At 35.3% G+C, this 22,174-nt stretch overlaps 1 protein-coding gene across 1 annotated transcript in view; it reads right to left on the reverse strand.

The window, feature by feature from the left end:
• Positions 1-22,174, reverse strand: part of PCDH15 (protocadherin related 15) — a 1,286,954-nt gene that overhangs the window by 266,560 nt on the left and 998,220 nt on the right. The window contains exons 18-19 of the mRNA XM_043476181.1: positions 14,365-14,444; positions 5,634-5,727 (exon numbers count right to left, since the gene is read on the reverse strand). Coding sequence (XP_043332116.1) covers positions 5,634-5,727; positions 14,365-14,444 — 174 coding nt within the window. The remainder of the gene's footprint in view (positions 1-5,633; positions 5,728-14,364; positions 14,445-22,174) is intronic.

Here is a 22,174-nt window from a genome sequence, read left to right on the forward strand (position 1 = left end):
TTTGTAAACTGAGAACTTCCAGATGTTCAACCTGGATTTAGGAAAAGCAGAGGAACCAGAGATCAAATTGCCAACATCTGTTGGATCATAGAAAAAGCAAGAGAATTCCAGAACATCTACTTCTGCTTCATTGACTATGCTAAAGCCTTTGACTGTGTGTATCACAACAAACTGTGGAAAATTCTTGAAGAGATGGGGATACCAGACCACCTTATTTACCTCCCATGAAACGTGTATGCAGGTCAAGAAGCAACAGTTAGAACTGTCATGGAACAATGGACTGGCTCAAAATTGGGCAAGGAGTACGTCAAGGCTGTATATTGTCACCCTGCTTATTTAACTTTTATGCACAGTACATCATGTGAAATGCTGGGCTGGATGAAGCACAAGCTGGTACCAAGATTGCTGGGAGAAATATCAACAAATTCAGATATGCAGATGACACCACTAATGGCAGAAAGTGAAGAGGAACCAACGAGCCTCTTGATGAAAAGAGGAGAGTGAAAAAACTAGCTTAAAACTCAATATTCAGAAACAAAGATTATGGCATTTGGTCTCATCATTTCATGGCAAAGCGATGGGGAAACAATGGAAACAGTGACAGATCTCATTTTGGGGGGCCCCAAAATCACTGCAGATGGTGACTCCAACCATGAAATTAAAAGACACTTGCTTCTTGGGAGTAAAGCTGTGACAAACCTAGATGGCATATTAAAAAGCAGAGACATTGTTTTGCTGACAAAGGTCTGTCTAGTCAAAGCTATGTTTTCCAGTAGTCTTGTATGGATATGAAATTTGGTCTGTAAAGAAGGCTGAGTGTCAAAGGATTGGTGTTTCTGAGCTCTGATGTTGGAAAATACTCTTGAGAGTCCCTTGGACTTCAAGGAGATCCAATCAGTCAATTCTAAAGGAAATCAAATGAATATTCATTGGAAGGACTTATGCTGAAGCCGAATACTTTGGCCACCTGATGCAAAGAGCCAGTTCATTAGAAAGCACTCTGATGTTTGAAAAAATTGATGGCAGTAAGAGAAGGGGACAACAGAGGATAAGATGGTTGGATGGCATCACTGACTCAATGGATATGAATTGGAGCAGGCTCTGGGAGATGGTGAAGAACAGGGAAGCCTGGTGTGCTACAATCTTCAGGGCCAGAAAGAATTGGACATGATTGAGTGACTGAGCAACAACAAAGGAGGAGAGGTCCTAGTAAATTCCCCATCCTTCCTGTTGGGATAATTGAAGTTCTATCCTCTATGAGTAAACAATCAGCCTTGTGTCTCTGATAGTAAAGAATCTGCCTACATGCAGGAGACCCAGGTTTGATCCCTGGGTCTGGAAGATCCCTTTGAGAAGTGAATGGCAACCCACTCCAGTATCCTTGCCTAGAGAATTCCATGGACAGAGGAGCCTGGTGATGGAGTCACAAAGAGTGGGATATGACTGGTGAATAATACTGAATAAGTTCTAGACCAGGCCTTACTCAGATCAAAACCCAATAGTCAAATTTTGGTTGGATTTATCTGATCTGTCCTTATTTTAAGAGGTGTATAATAAATCTTCTTTTGAGCAATATAATTTTATTCTCTCTATAAATTTTCATATATTATGTCCAGCAGTCATTAAAAATTTACCATGCATAGGAAGGAATTCTTGGGTATTAATAATAGTTTACTTGTGTACTAGCTACATTGATAGGTTTATTTTGTGAAAATTTATACAGTTATTCAGTATGCTTTGAACACATTTCTATATTTAAAACTCCAATAAAAGTTTTCCTTAAAGACATGTCAGAGATGAGGATAGGGCTTAGGGGAACGAAGAAGGGACTTAGGGGATGAGAAGCCAGCAGGCAAGGACATTGATGGAAGAGGGACAGAGCATCATCTCATCCAGTGCCCTGGGTAGAACAGAACAGCAATAATAAAAATGTCTTTCAATAAGAAAAAAAGAAAAAAAAAAGAAAGAAAGAAATATCGAAGACAAGCAGAACAGTGTCATAGAGCCAAAGCCAGGAAGCCAACTAAACACCCACCAACCATTATATAATATTTTGTGTTTTTTGCTAAAATTAAATAACAAGTCATAGTAAAAATGTATAAACTACTATTATAAGTAGTCACATCAATGAATTTCATGAACATAAGGTTGAGTGAATGAGGTCAGACACAATACGTACTACATAATTCCAAGTATATAAATTTCAAAGATTGGCACAAATTCTCCAATGTGATAGAAGTTAGGATAGGGATCATTTTTGTGAAGAAGATAGAGTTGGGCTAGTATAACTGTAAGGCTGGGCTCCTGGGGTGTTAATTTCAGTTTCTCGCTCTGAATGGTGATTATACAAGTGTTTTCACTGTGTTAAAATTCATTAAGTTGCACAATTATGGTCTGTTCACTCTCCATGAAATCATTTAATTTAAAGGATGCATGCACACCAACTTACACTGGTGTGTAGATATATATGCATATGTATAAATTCAGATGTTACATGATTAGGTGAAATACAGATCGTGTTATTTTCTCCTTTTGACTTTTACCGATTTATTAATATATTCTCCAAAATTTCTCTAAAAGAACTACATTGCTTTAAAAACAAAAATCAGTTTAACAAATATTATATCTTGTTTAAAAGTTGTGTTACTGTTAAAGCCAGTAAAAAGATGTGTCTTTATGGTAGCAGTAGCTCCCAGTTTGCCTGAGAGTGAACGAGACATTAAAATGGACAGCCTGGACCTGAAATTCAAGAGCTGCCACATTAGAGTTTGCTGACCTTCTTTCTAACTGATTGCATAAAGTGCCAAACTATCTGTATTTCCCTGTCAATCTACTGTACTGATGTCCATCTTATTCTTTAAACTTCTGATTATTAACACTATGGAGTGGTACGATTTTAGATTATACTGGGTCTTGAAAGGCTGTGGTCTGTAACTGAGCGATATAGATGAGAAATGATCACTAGGTGAGGTAAAAAGTTAAATAACAAGTCTACCATTTCTGTGCTGATTCGGGCTGCAGTTTATGGACCATACAGATCTATTTATCCATATCTTAGAGACTGTATATGAAATAAAAAATAGCCATTTATCTGGCAGAAATGTAATCAACACATATAGAATAACTTCCAGCTTATGTATTTCTTGGAAAGTGGTTTGAAGATTACTTGAATCATCATTAAAAATACATTTCTGGGCTACCCATTAGAATCATTGACTCTATTCTGCAATATGCAAATTATATCTTTGCAATTTATCTTACATACATTGCTGTTGATTCTTTTGACTTAAGAAAATTCAATTGACCAGGGTTCCATGCTTATTAAATATCTTTCTTAAGAACAATCGTTATTAAAGTTAAAATATTAATTTTACTATAAGTCTACAAAGGACATACATTTAAATGCTTACATAAGGAAAGTGCTCTAAAAAATAAGATTATTATATTTTGTAATTATTTTATTCTTCAACTACCCACTATATGTGCACATGTATAAGTCAATTTCTAAAGTTATATAAATGATAAAGCTGACTGAAGAAGCTTTTGTTCAAAATTTAAATGTTTTTTTCTCTACTGATATAAACTTCTGTAAATAAAACAAATTTGCTTAAAAGAATCAGAATTTTAAAACGTGTTCATTCTTATAGAAAGAAAAATTGGGGGAATTAGAAATGCTCAGTGTCCTGGCCAAGGAGAACTGAAATTAACAAGCAAATAAATGAAAAAAAAAAAAAAGTTCTAGAAAGAACTAAACCACTAATGTTAGCCAGAATTTATTTTCAGTTTTTGATGTGGGCAGTCATAATTAGTAGACTGATATGATGACAGATAGCTTAATAAATTTATTTTCCACCTTTATTCTTGTCTAGGAAATCTTCCTTTTAAAGTCAGTGGTAGAAGGTCTTAGTGTTAATGGTATTATTTCCATTAATTTATGATTCATAACATGACATATATCAAATGGTTGAGCTAAAACCTCCTTATTATGTTTACTTCACTTTAACTATACCCTTTAATCTATGCTGAATAATTCCTCCCTTTCCATAGAATTTTCCCCCTCAGTTATTTCCCAGCCAATTTGCCCATCAATCTTTCGTCATTAAGTCAAGTTTCCAATCATTTTCTTCTTAAGACTCTCACTGACTTCTTTACATATGTCTTACACAGACACATTATATTAATTAAGGGAATTGAATATGTAAAAATTAATCTTAGATTTTATTTTTACTCAATTGTCTAATCTCTAAGTGCTTACACTTGGATTTACTATTTACTAAAAGTGTTGTGCATATTTTGTATTTCACATATAGTTGTTATCTAATGTTTGAAAAATAACTTATTATGGGCAGACTGCAATTACCAAATTTAAATAATTATCATTATCTATTTTTGTTAATTTTAATTAAGATGATAAAACTGCCTATTATCAATTTGTATGTTCTGACCATGATAAACTTTCCACAATGATTCTCTACAAATAAATGTGAGGAGAGTATTATATGCTCCCTCAGTCTATTTTGTGATCAAAGAAGTTATGTCAAGTAAACTGGAGATATGCTGCTATTTGGGTTGGGTGAGTATTGCCTAGACACTTACACTGAATTTGAAATTATTTCCAGAGAACAGCGCTGAGTTGACCCATAAGTGAAAGTAAAAGTTGCTCGGTTGTGTCTCTTTGCAACTCCATGGGCTGTAGCCTGCCAGGCTCCTCTGTCCATGGAATTCTCCAGGCCAGAATACTGGAGTGGGTAACTGTTCCCTTCTCCAGGGGATCTTCCCAACCCAGGGATCAAACCCAGGTCTCCCACATTACAGGTAGATTCTTTACCATCTGAGCCACCAGGGAAGCCCATAAGCATTTGACTAAAGAAAAAAACCACTTTGTGACACCAAAATGGTGGGAGAAAAGACTAATAAATCCTTGCCAACAAATGCATTATCATATTACTTAAAAATCAGAATGGTTGTAGTTCTGGATAGGTGGATTGAATGCAACCAAATGATTTTAAAATACCCCTGCATAAGCAAACAATTTATTTATTTTTAATATTGATTTTCAGATGCAAAGGAAATGAAGTTTATCTTCTCTAGAATTATGGTCCCTTTTAAACCACTTCAATCATCAAGGATTAGTCAATATTCTGCAATATTAGTCATTATGCCACAATAACCTGTGGAAACAGTCAACGTGATTTCCTAAGTGCTTCACCATATTTATACACAAATGACCTTCCATCCACTGTCCCCTGCCCTCAAAAAAGTGACACCAAGGAATTTGATTCCTACATGGTCCAACTGCCAGACCTGCCAGGCTAAGCTGGTGATGGACACAATGAAATACTTCTTACACTAAGTTAGATTTCACTTTCCCCATTAATTGGGTAAGAAAGCTAATCCCAAGTGTCTATTATTCTATCAAGTCAAAAGTTTCAGCTCCATAACAAGTTCAGAGTATAGTTTCATCGATTAAAAGAGCTCATTCAAGAGGAAAGACACTTCAAGTAATTCTAAGTAGCTTTTCCAAGTGAAAAAAAGATTAATTCACGAATTAATGGTTGTAACAAATCATTTCAGAGTTTTTCTCAATTTCTTTAGTACTATTTTTAAAACCCTTTCCCCAAGGGAGTACTCACCCCATCTGGCCTGCCGTCAGAAGCAGTGATGATCAGAATGTAGCGGTCAGTGCTTTCCCTGTCCAGGGCTTTCCCTAAGGTTAGAATTCCAGTACTAGTGACAGAGAAAACAAACAAACAGATGAGGCACAGAAAGATATTACATCACTGGGAGTCTTCCTACTATTGTGAGCTAACCTTGATAGTTTCTTTTTATCCCCCTTCCACAAACATAGCTTGAGTATTTAAGACGTTTGTTTCTAGGATTCATGCTGAAAATTGAAAAAGGCTTTTAAAGCTGTTGAGCTTCTTAGCAATAATGAAAAATTGCCAAACTAAATGAGGTAACTGGGTTAATTCTATAGCCTCTAAGGTGGGGGGGGGAAGGGGGAGCAGAATATTGCCTAATTCATCCCAGGAAGAAAAATATCTATCTTGTCTGTGATTATTTCCAGGGTAAAAGAGTCCATTAATCTTTAGTTGTTCCAAAATCCTATGAGTAAAGAAGTGGTTTCTTTAATCTAGCAATAGCTCACCATTCCCATTCATTGTCATATATGTGACCACTATGGAAATGCAAACATCTACATTTCATCTTTGATAAAACTTAGAGATTAAAATTTATTTTTCCTTTTTTTTTTTTTTTTGCAAATTTCAATATGACTGAGGTTTATTGTAGAAAATTGGAAAATACACAGTGGAATTATCAAAAATTTCACAGATATTGTGGTTATTTTTTAATATTTCTTTTTTATTTTCTATTATAACCATATTTAAATACATTATAATTGCTTTCAAAGGAGCACTTAGGTTTCATATTTACATTTTTTTCAAGACAATATAATTTTATCAGCATTCATCCTCTCATATTTTATAAAAACAAATGCTTTAAAAAAAATGCTTTTGTTGATATACTAACAATTTAACCATTTTGTTATTCTCTTGCGATTTAAACATTTCTTAAGCATTATGTATAATGGGACATGAGCAGCCTTTGGGAAAATTCTCATACTTAGAGTATTTTTAAATCAACCTTTTCACTGTTTAGAATACATACTTTGAAATATTTAAGATTTTATCCTTCCAAGTAATTTGTTTTATAACAGTTTGTCACTTATAATGTTCTTTAGAACAAATTCTACATTTATGTCTTAGATATTCCAGTCTAATATTGTGTATGACATTTTAATTAAGGTCTAATAAGCATCTACTTTGAGGAGAGGTTACATTGATTTAACAAAACATTAAAATATTTATCAAGTATAAAAGCACATTATTTCTGATAGATAAAAAGCTTTCATTTAATGCAAGTGCTTTTGCCCCTACAGTGGAATTTAAACAATTCACACCACATATGCTAGTTGAGTACAGAAAGTCAATGCCAAGGAATCAAGATCAGAGTTGCAGTTATTCTATTTGTTTTATTGTTGTTATTGATATGGACTAAAAGAAAAGTTTTAAACATATGGTATGACTATAAAAAATTGACTTTGCTTCTGGTGCATTTTAAAATGTTTTGTTAAATAACTGAAAACCAATTCCCAGATTAGTTCATAACAATCAGGTTTGGATCAACTTCCCACACTGTAAATGGTTTGAATAATCTCATTCTAAAATGACATTCAAAGAGAAAAGTAAGACATTTATTACTTCTGAGACTTATTCACAAGTTAACTTAAGAAATAGAAAACCTGAAAACTTATCCACAGTACAATGAAAGGAAGAAAAAAATTGAGTTATTGTTTTCCATTTTCCTCCTCAAAGTTCAAGACTATATCATTCCTTGTATATTAAATTAGAAAATCACTAGAAATTTATATTTTATAAGAATTTAGAGCCATATTATACCTAAATAGCTTATTTTTCATGGTCTCATGATTATTATGGAAATAGTTCTTTGCTTAAGATAATATGTGCCTTGTGTTACAGTGTAATATACAGGATACTTGCAAGATGGGAAAACAGAGAAAGAATAGGTAATTGTCTTTTGGTGTTTATAGCTGAAAGACTAGCTTATGAGTCCACACAAGCATCCTTTCAAGAAATTCCAGAAATAACTGGATAGGAGGACTCTGCTATCTGCTGGATGGAAGCTATAGGGCACAATACATTAGGCTGCATTTAGGAATGGCGCAAATCCTATCAGTAACATACTAAAAATATGTGAGACTCCCTCCTGGTAAAACATCAATAATAGTGCTAATTGAATTTTACATAATTTAAAATCTATTGCACAGTACTGAGTTCAGTAAAAGGGGTGACCCAGACAGCTTGAAGAGGTGATCTCTCCAAAGAAGTGTCAAAAAATGAAGCAACTTTGATAAGACTCTGGAAAATAGTCAAAGGTTGACAGCGCGCAAATGGAGGTAGATTTAAGAAAAAGGCGACTTTAAAAATTGCTGATAATAAAGATTTGTTCCTTTTTCTTATCCTTGCCCCATCTCTTCCTGACTTAGAGTATGGTGATCAACATCCCCAGTGTGATACTCTAGTCCTGTGTCTGAGGCAGCAAAACTACCCTTATTCACAAATATTGGGTTTGTCTATTCCAGCTGGTCTCAAAGGCTGCCTGAAGGAATAACATAGCTTTGTCTTTGTTTTGTCTAAAAAACCGAATTCACTCAAGGTGAAAAAGCAGTGGGTATTCCTGGAAAACAGTATGTCAGGGAGCAATCTGCAGTCACCTAAGGCAACAGATTGTGTTTGAAGCATAAAGTGGAAAACCAAAAGCCTGGAAGGGAAAACTAAGTAGAGACTTTCTTGGAAATTTAGGGCACTCAAAAATGACTAAGTATACTGGTGAATAGAATTGAGAGTCTGTCAATGAACCTATATGTCTGTGACTAACTGATTTTCAAAAGAATTCTAAGATCTTTCAATGGTGAAAGAAAAGCCTCTTCAACAAATGGTTGTTGGGACAACAGGAGATCTACATGCAAAAGAATGTATTTAAAAAAAACCATATTAAAAAAACTCAAAATGGATCAACAATCCATGTGTAAGTACTGAAACCATAAAACTCTTAGAGAAAAACATAGAGATAAATCTTCATGATTTGGAGTTTGACAATGGAATCTTAAATATGGTAACAAAAGCATGAACAGCAAGAGGAAAAAATATATATTGGATTTCCTCAAAATTAATTTTTTGTGTATGAAACTACAATATCAATAAAGTGAAAAAATCCTACAAAATAGGAGAAAATATTTACAAATCATATATCTGATAAGAGTCGGTTCTCCAAATACATAAAGGACTTGGTACAACTCAAAAACAAAAGAAACAAACAAATTCAATTAAAAAATAGGCAAAGGATTTGAATAGATATTTCCCCAAAGAAGATACACAAATGGCAGATAAGCACATGAAAACATGCTCAACATCATTAGTCATCAGGGAAATAACAAATCAAAATTACAATGAAATACTACTTCACATTCACTATGATGACTATAATTAATAAAACAGGTGAGGAAAATAACGTGTTGATGAAAACACGGAGGCATCGAAACCCTTCTACATTGCTGGTGGGAATGTAAAAAGGTCAGTCACTATGGAAAACAGTTTGACAGTTCCTCAAAAAGTGAATACAATATTATGACCCAGAAGTTATAATTCTGGGTATATATTCAAAAGAACTGAAAAAAAGTGCTTAGTATTGCAAAGTACATACACACACACACACACACACACACACACACATATATACAGTATCAACAATAGCCAAAACAGAAAAGCAGTCCAAATTTCCATCAATGTATGGACGGATAAACAAATTGCTGTGTGTACAGGTAACAGAATATTATGCAGTTATAAAAAGGAATGAAGTACAGAGATACACTTCAACATGGAAGAACTCTGAAATCCTTAGGCCTAGTGAAAAAAGTAAGACACAAAACGTCACCTATTGTGTCATTCTGCTTGTAGGAAATATCCAAAATAAATAAATCCACAGAAGTTGAACATAATTAGGTGATTGCCGGTGGCTGAGGAGAAGGGCAAGTAGGGAGAAACTGCTTAATGGGTTTGTGCTTCCTTTTGGGATGCTGACCATGTTATGGAATTAGACAGAACTGATAGTTGTAGAACATTGTGAGTCTACTAAATGCCACTGAATTTTTTACTTTAAAATAGCTAATTATATACTATGTGAATTTAACCTCAATTATATTAACTATGTTGCACAGAATCCCCTCACCAAACACTAAGGCTATAGTGCTAAAATATACTGTGTTTGAGAAAACCAAGCTCTTTTAGACAATGAATTGGTTTGCCAAACCATAAAAATAGTGTTCAAAAGTTATTTAAACAATGTAGATTAAAAATAGTAGAGGGTATCTACTGCCAAACAAACCAACCTGCTATTTAAGTGTTCATTTTCTCCAAATGCATCATTTATTAGGAACTACTGCAGCAGCATAATTACGCATTGAAAGAGATTGTCTCACAGGTTTCATGCTTTGTGTTCTATTCTTCCTTTAATCTTTTTCAATATATTCCACTAGTTGTGATTGATATTATTTACACTTACAAGTGTCTGTCTTTCACAGACTTATCATGCAGATATGGGCATCATTTTTTCAGGCCTTAAAATGATAGAGAGGTTAGAATGTACTTCAAAATGTGTGATTGTTTCTAGTTCAATATGGCATTCCATGTTAAGCAGCAATTAGTGATTAACAAACACAGACCAATAGAAAGAGTTAGATACTGGTAGTAGTTTAGGGAGAAGATGATGGAGACATGAACTAGTAGTGTGAAAAGGATTACTGAGTATGTATTTTGAGAGTACAGCTGACAGAAAAAAATGCATATCATATTTTTTATATATTAATCTTCAGTGTAGTTTAAACTGACATGAAAAACATAATCAAGCTTTAAATTTAGTGTCAAAATTAATTAGTCACAAAGAAAGAAATAAAAATGCCGGTGAAGATCTAAAATCTTCAAAGAAAATTCTAACAAGGGGCAGAAATAACTCTGGGTTCTTCTGTTTAACACTTAGCCTTTAAGTGTTACATCACATGCCTTATGCTACAATGATGATAATCAATAAGAATTCCTCAATCTCCTTTAATAAATAACTTATATATTGGTCATAATAGTTACAAAGGAAGTTTCTCTACATCTGGCTTAAATGTTTACTTAATAGTGAATGCTTACTGAACAAATATTTGATGAATAATATACAACTATTAGAACAGACATAAAGTTATTAATATATTATGCTAGAGAACCATAAAGATCTAACCATTTAATACATGGTGCTAAGTGATCTGCATAATGGATGATTGTTCTCTTTAAGGAAGAAGTATTTTTCTGTAAAGAAGAAGTTTTTTCCCTGGCCATATGACTAATCCACTAATCTAAATAAAGCGCATATAACAATTCAACACTTAGTCAATCCATACTAGCATCTAAATGATTTATTCATTACTACTAACGTTTTTTAAAAATTATGAAAATGTTTTGGTATATTTTTATTTCAATGGAGAAAAGGTAAAGTAATGATATCATAATGATGATTATTGCTAACTCTGGTATTATGGAATAAAATAATATAATGTTTAATATAAACAATAAGCATGTATTTTTTTTGTTTTAAGAAGGAAAATGTAACCAAGATCACTACTTAGATGAATTGAAGCATCTGATAAGAGAGAACATCAATTGTTTTCTATTATTTTTGGAGAGAGCACCCGAATTACTCAACTCCTTAAAACGAACACAGAAGTGGTGATGCAAATTTGCACAAGTATCCCAGAAGTATCGAAGGAAGCAGGAATTAAAGTATCAATTTTCTTCTATTTCAAATGTGTTGAAATATATTGCTAAGGTTCTAGACCAGCCTATACATATCAGTGGGAACAAGAGCAATGTGTTGGCTGAAATAAAATCACCATAAGATAAAAGGCAATGTGCTCAGTGTACAGACCCTGAATCAAGAATGATCACTGAAAGAGACCATGCAATCATCACAGAGACCTGACCTATTCTAGCTGTCTGGAAGCAGTTTGCATTCAAGGATATTTCTGTCTGATTAGCTCAATTCAGACAAAGAGGATGCTGCATTGGTATCTTTCACACCTTAAAGAACCTCTGATTCTCAGTTAGGTTTTTGTCTGTTTGGCTTCAAAATCATAAATGAGAAAGTAGAAGAGAACCACTTGCTAGGGGAGCAGCATGAGTGAGAGTGTCTTTGACAAAACTGGTAGCTCATTAGATTTCACATCCAGCAGTTGTAAAATCCTTCATCATCCAGAGAAAAACAGATAAACACAGGAATGGAAATCCTTAACAGAGAATAGTGGTGAAAGTTTCATTATTTTCTTATTTGTATCACCTTTATTAACATATAATTCACATATCATTGAATTCACCCATTTGAAGTGTAAATTCAATAAATTTAGTAGTTTAAGTATCACCAGAATTAATTTTCTAATATTTTCACCACTGTATCCATTAGTATCCACTCCCTATTCTCTGCCATCTCCCAGCCTCAGGAAATGTGTAGTCTACTTTTTGTCTCTATAGATTTGCCTATTTTGGACATTTAATACAAATGGAATCATACAAAATGTGTTCTTTTATGTTTCTTTCATTCAGTATCTTATTTTCAAGGTTCATGCATGTTTCAGTATTTAATTCTCTTTACTGATGAATAATATTCCACCACATGAATACACATTTTGCTAAATTATTTCATCTATAGACAAACATTTGGGTTGTTTTCCACATTTTGCCATTTTAAATAAATCTGTTATAAATATTTTTTGTACAACTTTTTAAGTGGACATGTGTTTTCATTTGTCTTGAATAGACACAAATGGAATTGCTGAGTTATATGGTAACTCTAGGTTTAACTTTTAGAGAAAATGAGAAATAGTTTTACAGAATGTACATATTACATTCCCACCAGAAATATATGAGAATTTTGATATTTCTACATCCTCACCCATATATGCTATTTCCTTTGTTTGTCATTATAGCCATTCTGAGTGGATGTGAAGTGGTATTTCAAGATTCTAATTTGCGTTCCCCTAGTGACTAGTGATTATGAGCATATTTCATGTGCTTATTGACTATATACATATCTTTGGATAAATGTCTATTTAAATTCTTGTTCATTTTTATTTAGGTTATTAATCTGTTTATTTTTGAGATATAGTTCTTTACATATTCCATATATGTCCCTTGTCACATACGTATCTAAAATATTTTCTTTCATTCTGAGGGGCTGTCTTTCAAATTCATGATCATGCCATTTGAATCATTTTTTTTTTCTTCAAATTTTGATAAGTGCAACTTATTGGTTTTCTCATTAATCACTTTTGCTTTTAGCATCATATATAAAAAAGCATTGCCTAATCTAAACTATAATTTACTTCTGTATTTTCTTCTACATTACATAGTTTAACCTTTTTTATTTAGGTCTATGATTCACTTTGAGTTAATTTCTACAAATTGTGTGAGGTAAAGGTCCAACTTCATTCCTTTGTGCGCTGTCCCAACTTTATTTATTGAAAAGATTATTCTTTTCTAATTGGATTGTCTTGGCCCTTTCTTTTGGAAATCAATGGACTATAAATATTAGGGATTATTTTTGGACTCTTAAGCTTATCCTTGTTATCCAGACATATTCTTATGCCAGTACCATGCAGTCTCAATTACTGTCAAAATGTCTCTTTTACACAGTTTTCTTTCTTTAAGGATGATTGCAAATTATAACTAATTTATGATTTGTATGTACCTATCAGGGAAAATTCAAAATATCTGTCTTTCCATTTTTTAAATGGAAGCTTAGTCATCTGTGAAATCTAAAACTCTGGGAAATACTGTTTGCAGGCATACAAATTCATGGCTGGGCCATCCTTTTCAATGCAAAATTTCAGGTGTTTCTTAAAAGATCAAGTGACCATCCACAGTTCTCTTGATAACGTCATTGTGCACCACGTGCTCCTGAGACTGAAGCAGAGTTTGACTAATTTGCCAAATTTTTCACTTTATACTCATCAGCTACATTTAGATTTCCATCCCTTTCAGGGAGTAAAATCACTCAGGACCACAGAGAAAACATCAGAGAGATAACAAGAGCATCTCTTTGACAACCAGCCGCATGTGACAGCAGAACGGCCACTTTGCTATCGCAGAAGAGAAACAAAGCTGACTTCAATGCCTTCTTTAATGCCTGCTGTCAGTTTCCTCAATGGTTATGGCTGAAATTACCTCTGATATGTTCAGAGAGGGAAGTAGAATGACATGAACACAGACCTAAAAGAGGCTTAGAATGGACATGAAATATTTTTATCTTAGCTTTTCTAGAATATACCTGTTACTCAAAAATTGAAGGATAGACTTTGGTGACACCTTAAATGCATCTGAATTATACTTTGTCTTACAAATTCCCTTTGAATGAACAATTTAGTGCCAAGTTACTTTTTGTAGTATCTGACAACTTTAAAGGAATCTAATTAATCCCAGGTTATAACTGCAAATGAAATGTTTCCACTTCAGTGGATTCTACCTAGTACAAGCATTTAAAATAAATAAATAGTCTCCTGGGCATGATCTGGATTCAGAATTATCCACCCCCCCTCATCCCCAGTTCTCACTAATATATGTAGGAAAAAAAGTAAAAAAAAAACTACAGACAGCTGAAAGTCTTTGATTAAAAGTCTGTTCTCTTGCTACCAGTATATTGTTTAACACTTTAAAAATTAAAAAAGTAAATATTTAGAAATGATTAGCTTACGTTTCTGAAAGATTGAAAACTCGCTGTGGATCTCCATTCTCAATGGCATATGTTATTGGGTCTCCCTCTCGATCAGTCGCCTTCAGAGAGAAAACATAAATTTAATTATCAAGTAATTGATATGGCTTCTATTCAGTACAGTATAATACAGATACTAGAAACTTGAAACTAATAGCACAGAAGATCCATGATACTTTATAGAATAAAGATTAAAATATGTGCTAATGACTGCATGTAAATACCAGATCCCGGCATTTCTGTCATTCTTTTTCATCTGAAAGCTGCAACAGTGAATAAGAATAATATGCCCTGAATGTATACATAATCTTATCAGTGGGGGAAATATAGTAATGATTTTCATAGAGTTTATTTAATTTTATATGAATAATTCAAAGAAATGTGTTAGACTCCACACATTGTCAAAATAATTTAATGCACTTTTTTTTCCTCTTTTTCTGCTCAAAATATATTGTCTATAAAACTTTATGGTTAAGACTTCTGAAACTGGAGCCAGAGAGCCTGAAATTAAAAATTGGGCTCCAGTTACTAATTGTATGATCATTTCTCAATTTCTTCATTTGTAAAGTGAAAACTAGACAAAAGTTAATAGATGTTGAGAGGGTTAAGTGAAATAATCTGTGTTAAAACACATAGACTAACCTCTGGCACATTGTTTCAGTAAATAGTAACCTTTTTTCCCCCCTTCTTAAGTCATAGAAAACAAAATCTACAGCTTCTGCCTTTGAGTTCTGAGTTTCTCTTACCCAAAATAAAGATATACATTCTATATTGTGGCACTAGATTCTGGGAGTTTGCCATCTAAAATATCCAATAATTTCCTTTTCAATGATCCATTACATTCCCTTATGGAAGAGGGGTGAATAAAGAAATCAGGATGCTATAAAAGGAATATAAGAGGGATCTGCCTAAGTATGACCCCAAGAGGAGGGGAACTACTATTTATTTATGTTAGTTGGTTGGCAGAGATCCCAACCTCTCTGACTGGTAGGCACTTCTCTGGAGTTGGCAGGATCTAAGAAAGTGGGGTTGTATGGGGTCCTTTCAAAGACTGGACAACAACTATCCCAGCCATGAGAGGTTGAGTATGAAATCCCATTACTAGACCAACAGGGAGCACTGTTTCTGCAGGTAGATCAGGTGGCTTGGACATGGATTTCAAGGCCCTGGTCATGGGACAGCCCTATCAGCTATCACAACAGATGGGTGGCCAGAAACCTCCGGGACCACACAAATTCCAGAGTCCAAGGACAACTGAATAATAATGTGTGTGTATGTGTGTGTCAGTAGCTCAGTTGTGTTGAACTCTTTGTGACCCCATGGACTGTAGCCTGCCAGGCTCCTCTGTTCATTGGATTTTCCAGGCAAGAATAATGGTGTGGGTTGTCATTTCCTCCTCCAGGGGATCTTCCTGACCCAGGGATAGAACCATGTCTCTAGTATTTACTGAACGCAGTGCTTTGTGGACAAAGTTTTGTAGAAAGAAAGAAAGTGAAGCCACTCAGTCATGTCCGACTTTTAGTGACCCCATGGCTCCTCCGTGGAGCCCCATGGCTTGTCCATGGGATTTTCCAGACAAGAGTACTGGAGTAGGCTGCCATTTCCTTCTCCAGGGGATCTTCCCAACCCAGGGATCAAACCCCAGGTCTCCCACACTGCAGACAGCCACCATATGGTGGCTCAGATGGTGGCTCAGAGCTTTGTAGAATTAGTTAAAAATGTCACCTTGATAGAACACTTCCTTTGCATGACTTTCATAACTTCATATTCTCCTGCTTTTAATTCTATCTTATCAGCTACTACCTATTTTCTTTGACTGGTTTTTCCTCATCTATAAGAGATGCTTACATTGGATGCTCCACAGGTTTGTTCTTGGACCTCACTTAGTCACTTCATCCAACTGTAGAGCTTTAAAACTATCTCTATGCAGAAGACTCTCATATCTCTAAACCAGTCCTGTCTTCTGAATTTTAGACCTATTTCCAGTACCCTGTTTGGATCCCAATAGATGAACTATCAGTTCAGTTCAGTTCAGTTGTTCAGTCGTGTCTGACTCTTTGTGACTCCATGGACTGCAGCACGCCAGGCCTCACTGTCCATAGCCAACTACCAGAGTTTACTCTAACTCATGTCCATTGAGTCGGTGATGCCATCCAACCATCTCATCCTCTATCATCCCCTTCTCCTCTCACCTTCAATCTTTCCCAGCATCAGGGTCTTTTCAAATGAGTCAGCTCTTCGCATCAGGTGGCCAAAATATTTTAGTTTCAGCTTCAGCATCAGTCCTTCCAAATGAATATTCAGGACTGATTTCCTTCAGGATGGACTGGTCGGATCTCCTTGAAGTCCAAGGGACTCTCAAGAGTCTTCTCCAACACCACAGTTCAGAGGCATCAATTCTTCAGTGCTCAACTTTCTTTGGAATCCAACTTTCACATCCATACATGACTACTGGAAAAACCATAGCTTTGACTAGATGGACCTTTGTTGGCAAAGTAATGTCTCTGGCTTTAATATGCTGTCAAGGTTGGTCATAACTTTTCTTCCAAGGAGCAAGCATCTTTTAATTTCAGGCTGTAGGTCACTATCTGCAGTGATTTTGGAGCCCCCTAAAATAGTCTGTCACTGTTTCCACTGTTTCTGCATCTATTTGCCATGAAGTGATGGGACCAGATGCCATAATCTTTGTTTTCTGAACATTAAGCTTTAAGCCAACATTTTTACTCTCCTCTTTCACTTTCATCAAGAGGCTCTTTAGTTCCTCTTCACTTTCTGCCATAAGGATGGTGTCATCTGCATTTCTGAGGTTATTGATATTTCTCCCGGCAATCTTTATTCCATCTTGTGCTTCATCTAGTCCAGCATTCCTCATGATGTCCTCTGCATATAAGTTGAATAAGCACAGTGACAATATACTCTTGATGTGCTCCTTTCCTGATTTGGAACCAGGCTGTTGTTCCATGTCCAGTTCTAACTGTTGCTTCCTGACCTACATACACATTTCTCAGGAGGCAGGTCAGGTGGTCTGGTATTCCCATCTCTTGAAGAATTTTCCTCAGTTTGTTGTGATCCACATAGTCAAAGGGTTTGGCATAGTCAATAAAGCAGAAGTAGATGGTAGGTACTGGAGTGGCGCTGGAAGGACTGTGAAGAGATACCCCATGCCCGGGGGGAAAAGGAGAAGCCCCAGCAAGACAGTATGAGGGACAAAATTGTGTTTAGAATCAAACCTGATACCCGCCAGAGATGCTCACACATGCCCTGTGCACACCAGCACCCACAGAGACTGAGACAGAACTGTGTTTGAGTATCTCCTGAGGAGGTATGGGTCAGCAGTAGACTGTCACAGGGGCAGGGGCTCTGGGTGCAGTAGACCTGGGTATGGCATAAGCCCTCTTGGAGGAGGTCAGCATTAACCCCACCATAGAGTCGCCAGAACTTACACAGGATTGGGAAAATAGACTCTTGGAGGGCATACAGACTCTTGGAACCTTGTGCACACCAGGACCCAGGAGAAAGGAGCAGTGACCCCACAAGAGACTGTCCCGGACTTGCCTGTGAGTGTCCAGGAGTCTCTGGCAGGGGCGTGGGTTGGCAGTGGCCTGCTGCAGGTTCGGGGCACTGAGTGTAGCAGTGTGTTGCTGGGACCTTTTGAAGGAGGTCGCCATTATCTTCATTACCTCCACCATAGTTTGCTCTCAGGTCAAATAACAGGGAGGGGACACAGCCCCACTCATCAACAGAAAATTGTATTGAAGATTTACTGAGCATGGCCCCACCCATCGGAACAAGACCCAGTTTCCCCCTCAGTCAGTCTCTCCCATCAGGAAGCTTCCATAAGCCTCTTATCCTTCTCCATCAGAGGGCAGACTGAAAACCACAATCACAGAAAACTACCCGATCTGATCACATGGACCACAGCTTTGTCTAACTCAATGAAACTACGAGCCATGCTGTGTAGAGTCACCCAACATGGACAGGTTATGGTGGAGAGTTCTGACAAAACGTGGCCCCTTGGAGAAGGGAATGGCAAACCACTTCAGTATTCTTGCTTTGAGAACCCACTGGACATGAACTATAGACACTGCCAATTTAGAATGTTAAAATCCCCAATCCTGATCTCTTTGCTACTCTCCCACTGCTGTTTTCAGTCTTCATTATCTCAGTAAATAGTAACTACAACTTTCTACCGCTTGACCTTAACTGAACATTCTTAATCCCTAATGTAACCCATCGGCAAATCCCACTGGGTCTATATTTAAAATATCTGCAGTATCTGGCTCTCTGAACTCCAAATACCACCTCCCTCATGGATTTAAGTAATAATCATCTGACTAGTACTTCTGTCTTCTTCCTTGTACCTTCACCATAGCCCATTTTAATTAAGCAGACAATGTGATCATTTTTCCCAGGTCAAGATTCTAGTTTATTTTTTAATAAGGTTATTGCATTATTATGCATTATTACATACACACACTCATAGACACACACAAAATGGAATATAATAAAATAGCAAAATACAAAGAAACAAGCTACTTATGATAATATCTTTGAAATATTCCAGTTAAATCTAAATCTAAAATTTTAAAATTCATTAAATTAATTATAATGCAAGTGCAAGTGTAAAGGCTAAGAAAGAAAATAAACACATACACACAGTCAATTGAATTGACAGCATATGATTGATATGTCCCCTTTGTTTTTGGTTCTTTCCCAGATACATATTAGTGAGAAAGATAAAATGGAATTACAAATGATACTTCCTCAAGAAACACAGAATTAAGCTGTATCTGGAGATATATTTTAGCACTAAAAAGTTCACACTAAATGTTTTCTGTTGTTTTTCCTCTTTCAGTCAGTCATTTTTACCTATCATATTGTTACAGATTTATCAATGTCTCTTTGTTTTTGGCATGTGGTTGTTATTGTCTTTGAGATAAAATTTATTATATTGTATTTTCATAAAAGCCAGAACAAACAGATTCTGAAGTAAGATAACTTTGTGCAAACAATTTTAAATCCAGATGAATGTTAAACCTTGCTTCTAATGTATCAGATCTACTCTAATATTTAATATTATTTTCATCAGATTAGAACACTGTGAGTGTTGTGTTACTTTATTTATATAAGCCATTATTTTGTTAAGTTACTAAAGTAACAGAGGAATTCCTACAGAATTCTCAGTGTTTTTTTCAGCCAAATTAATTACTTTCAATCCCTGAGGTACTGTGGAATATTTCTTCAGTTTTGTTTGACTATGAGCCAGTTATTTGCCTATTTCATTCATATGTGAGGTTGTGCCTTTATTGGAAACTTTGAAAACCCAGGATTTATAAGAAAATCCTTATTTGATTGTTTTCTTCTCCTTATCCTCTTAGCCAATCCTTTGCTATTGTTTCAGGATCTGTGGCAAACAGAATAGTAATTAGGGAGGATTCATAAATTCTTGGTCAACTAAACAAGGGGGAGTGGTGGTATCTGGATTTGAATTGTGAAATATATCCATTACTTCTGTTAACATTTTTTAAAGTATCATGTAGTTTACCATGTTAAACTACCATGGTGTTGGTATCTATGTACCAACATCAAAGTGGAGAAATAATGAATAATAATTCAAAAAATCAGCAGAAACAATTATTCTGGGAGGATTAAGATTTGATAATGTACATGTGTGTGATCTAACATATATTTCTAAAAACATTTTTAAATATATGAGTCTAACCAGCCTTCTCTGGACTTCCCTGGTGGCTCAGAAGGTAATCTGCCTCCAATGCAGCAGACCCAAGTTCCATCTCTGGGTCAGGAAGACCCCCTGGACCCACTTCAACATTCTTGCCTGGAGAATTCCATGAACAGAGGAGATTGGTGGGCTACAGTCCATAGGGTCATAAAGAGTCAGACATGACTAAATGACTAACACACATCACATCACACAGCCAGCCTTCTCTACATGATGAACAAAAATTTATATATGATATAGAATAGTGAATCCTTACATTAAAAGTTACTGACTACTTACTATAATATCAGAACTTATATTTGCATGCATTATTTCATTTAAGCCATGCACTAATCTTATAGGCAAATGGGAAATGCAAAAGACTTCAATTATATTACTCTTTCTCTCATCACTCCAATTAGGTTTCTTTATAATTAATTGGAAGATATTTCTTATTTATTTAGAGATAATAGTGACTGTTTCATCTTTAAAAAGGAGATTCTACTATTAGTTAATATTTTCCATAATATAACAGATAGGAATTAGCCTTAGCACAAAAACATTTCCTATGCTTTTATTTTTGATCAATCAATTCCAACATGAGTCTTTTATTCAAGATCTAAGAGAAGTATGATAGCAGTCATCTTCCCTGGATTTATCATAGGGTTTTTGGGTAGGCTCTGGAGCCAGGAACCTAGGTTTCAGCACTCACTCTACTATTGTCTCTTAGGCAAGACACCTAACTTCAAAACAAAGCTAATGACAACATTAACAATATGCTTGCTAACTCGTTTCGGTTTTGTCTGACTCTTTGTGATCCCATGGACTGTAACCCACTAGGCTCCTCTGTCCACGGGATTCTCTAGGCAAAAACTACTGGAGGAGGTTGCCATGCCCTCCTCCAGGGGATTGTCCCAACCCAGGGATCTAACACATGTCTCTTATGTCTCCTGCACTGCAGGTGGGTTCTTTGCCATTAGCGCCACCTGGTAAGCCCCAACATTAACAATATTCACTTATTAATTCAGCAAATATTTATTGAACATCTACACTGTATTCAGCACTGGAACTTCAAGAACCACACAAAAATGCCTCCTTTGTGCAGTTTACAGATAGTGAGGGAGACAGAGAAAAAAGAAAAATAATCAATGTATAGATACTTATATACAATATATTATATAATTACATATTTACATATGCAATATATAAGATTGTAATACATAATTTATATATAAAATTATATATATATAATTAACATATATTTATGTAAAACAGTTTTCAAATCCATATGAGTGCTATAAAAATATAAAATAATTCAGGAAGGAAATATGGGAAGGCAGAGTGAAAATTTACACTTACATTGAGGTTTTCAGGAAAGCCATCAGAAAAAATGTGAAAATTTGGCAACATTTGTAAAAGGTGAGAGAACTATTCATGCGGGGAAGGTCCCTCCAGGAATAGAGTCAAGCAAGTTAGAAGACCTCAGGTAGATACATGCCTAATGAGTTTGTGAAAGAGCAAGCAAGTGGACGGCTTGCTCCTGTTCTGTTGGCCTCAGGTAAGCAACCCAAGTTATTCAACCTGGATAGCTTGCAAGTAACGGAGTTCAGTCAGAGGTTCGCTGATATGCGTTTAACACCATGTGAACTAAAATAAAGCTAGCTTTTCTTTATTTTTCCTTGACAAAGAATATCTTTAAAGATCGAAGCAACTTTTCTTTCTAGTCTTCTCAATAGATTACTCACTGCATGTAAATTCAAGTCACCCATTTTTCAGAAGCACCAACAGAAACCCAACAAGATTTATCTAAATAAGCAATGTGCTTAGACACAGGAAAATAGGAATTTTGAAAAAGAAAGCATATCTCTAAACTCCTGTTCATATTAAGATGAACACAGCCCTCAATACCATTTGATAGAGTGCACTTTATGCTCACAGAATGATTTTACACATTTCACAGGACATTAAGGCAAAGTACCTGCCCTTAGGGTTTTTAAAATAAATAAAATCAACAGACTTAGATGGTCTTTTCTTTTGTGTTTAGGCAAACAAGTCCTGATTTATGTTATTAAA

Source organism: Cervus canadensis, chromosome 8, assembly GCF_019320065.1.
Source record: "Cervus canadensis isolate Bull #8, Minnesota chromosome 8, ASM1932006v1, whole genome shotgun sequence".
Classification (NCBI taxonomy): Eukaryota; Metazoa; Chordata; class Mammalia; order Artiodactyla; family Cervidae; genus Cervus; species Cervus canadensis.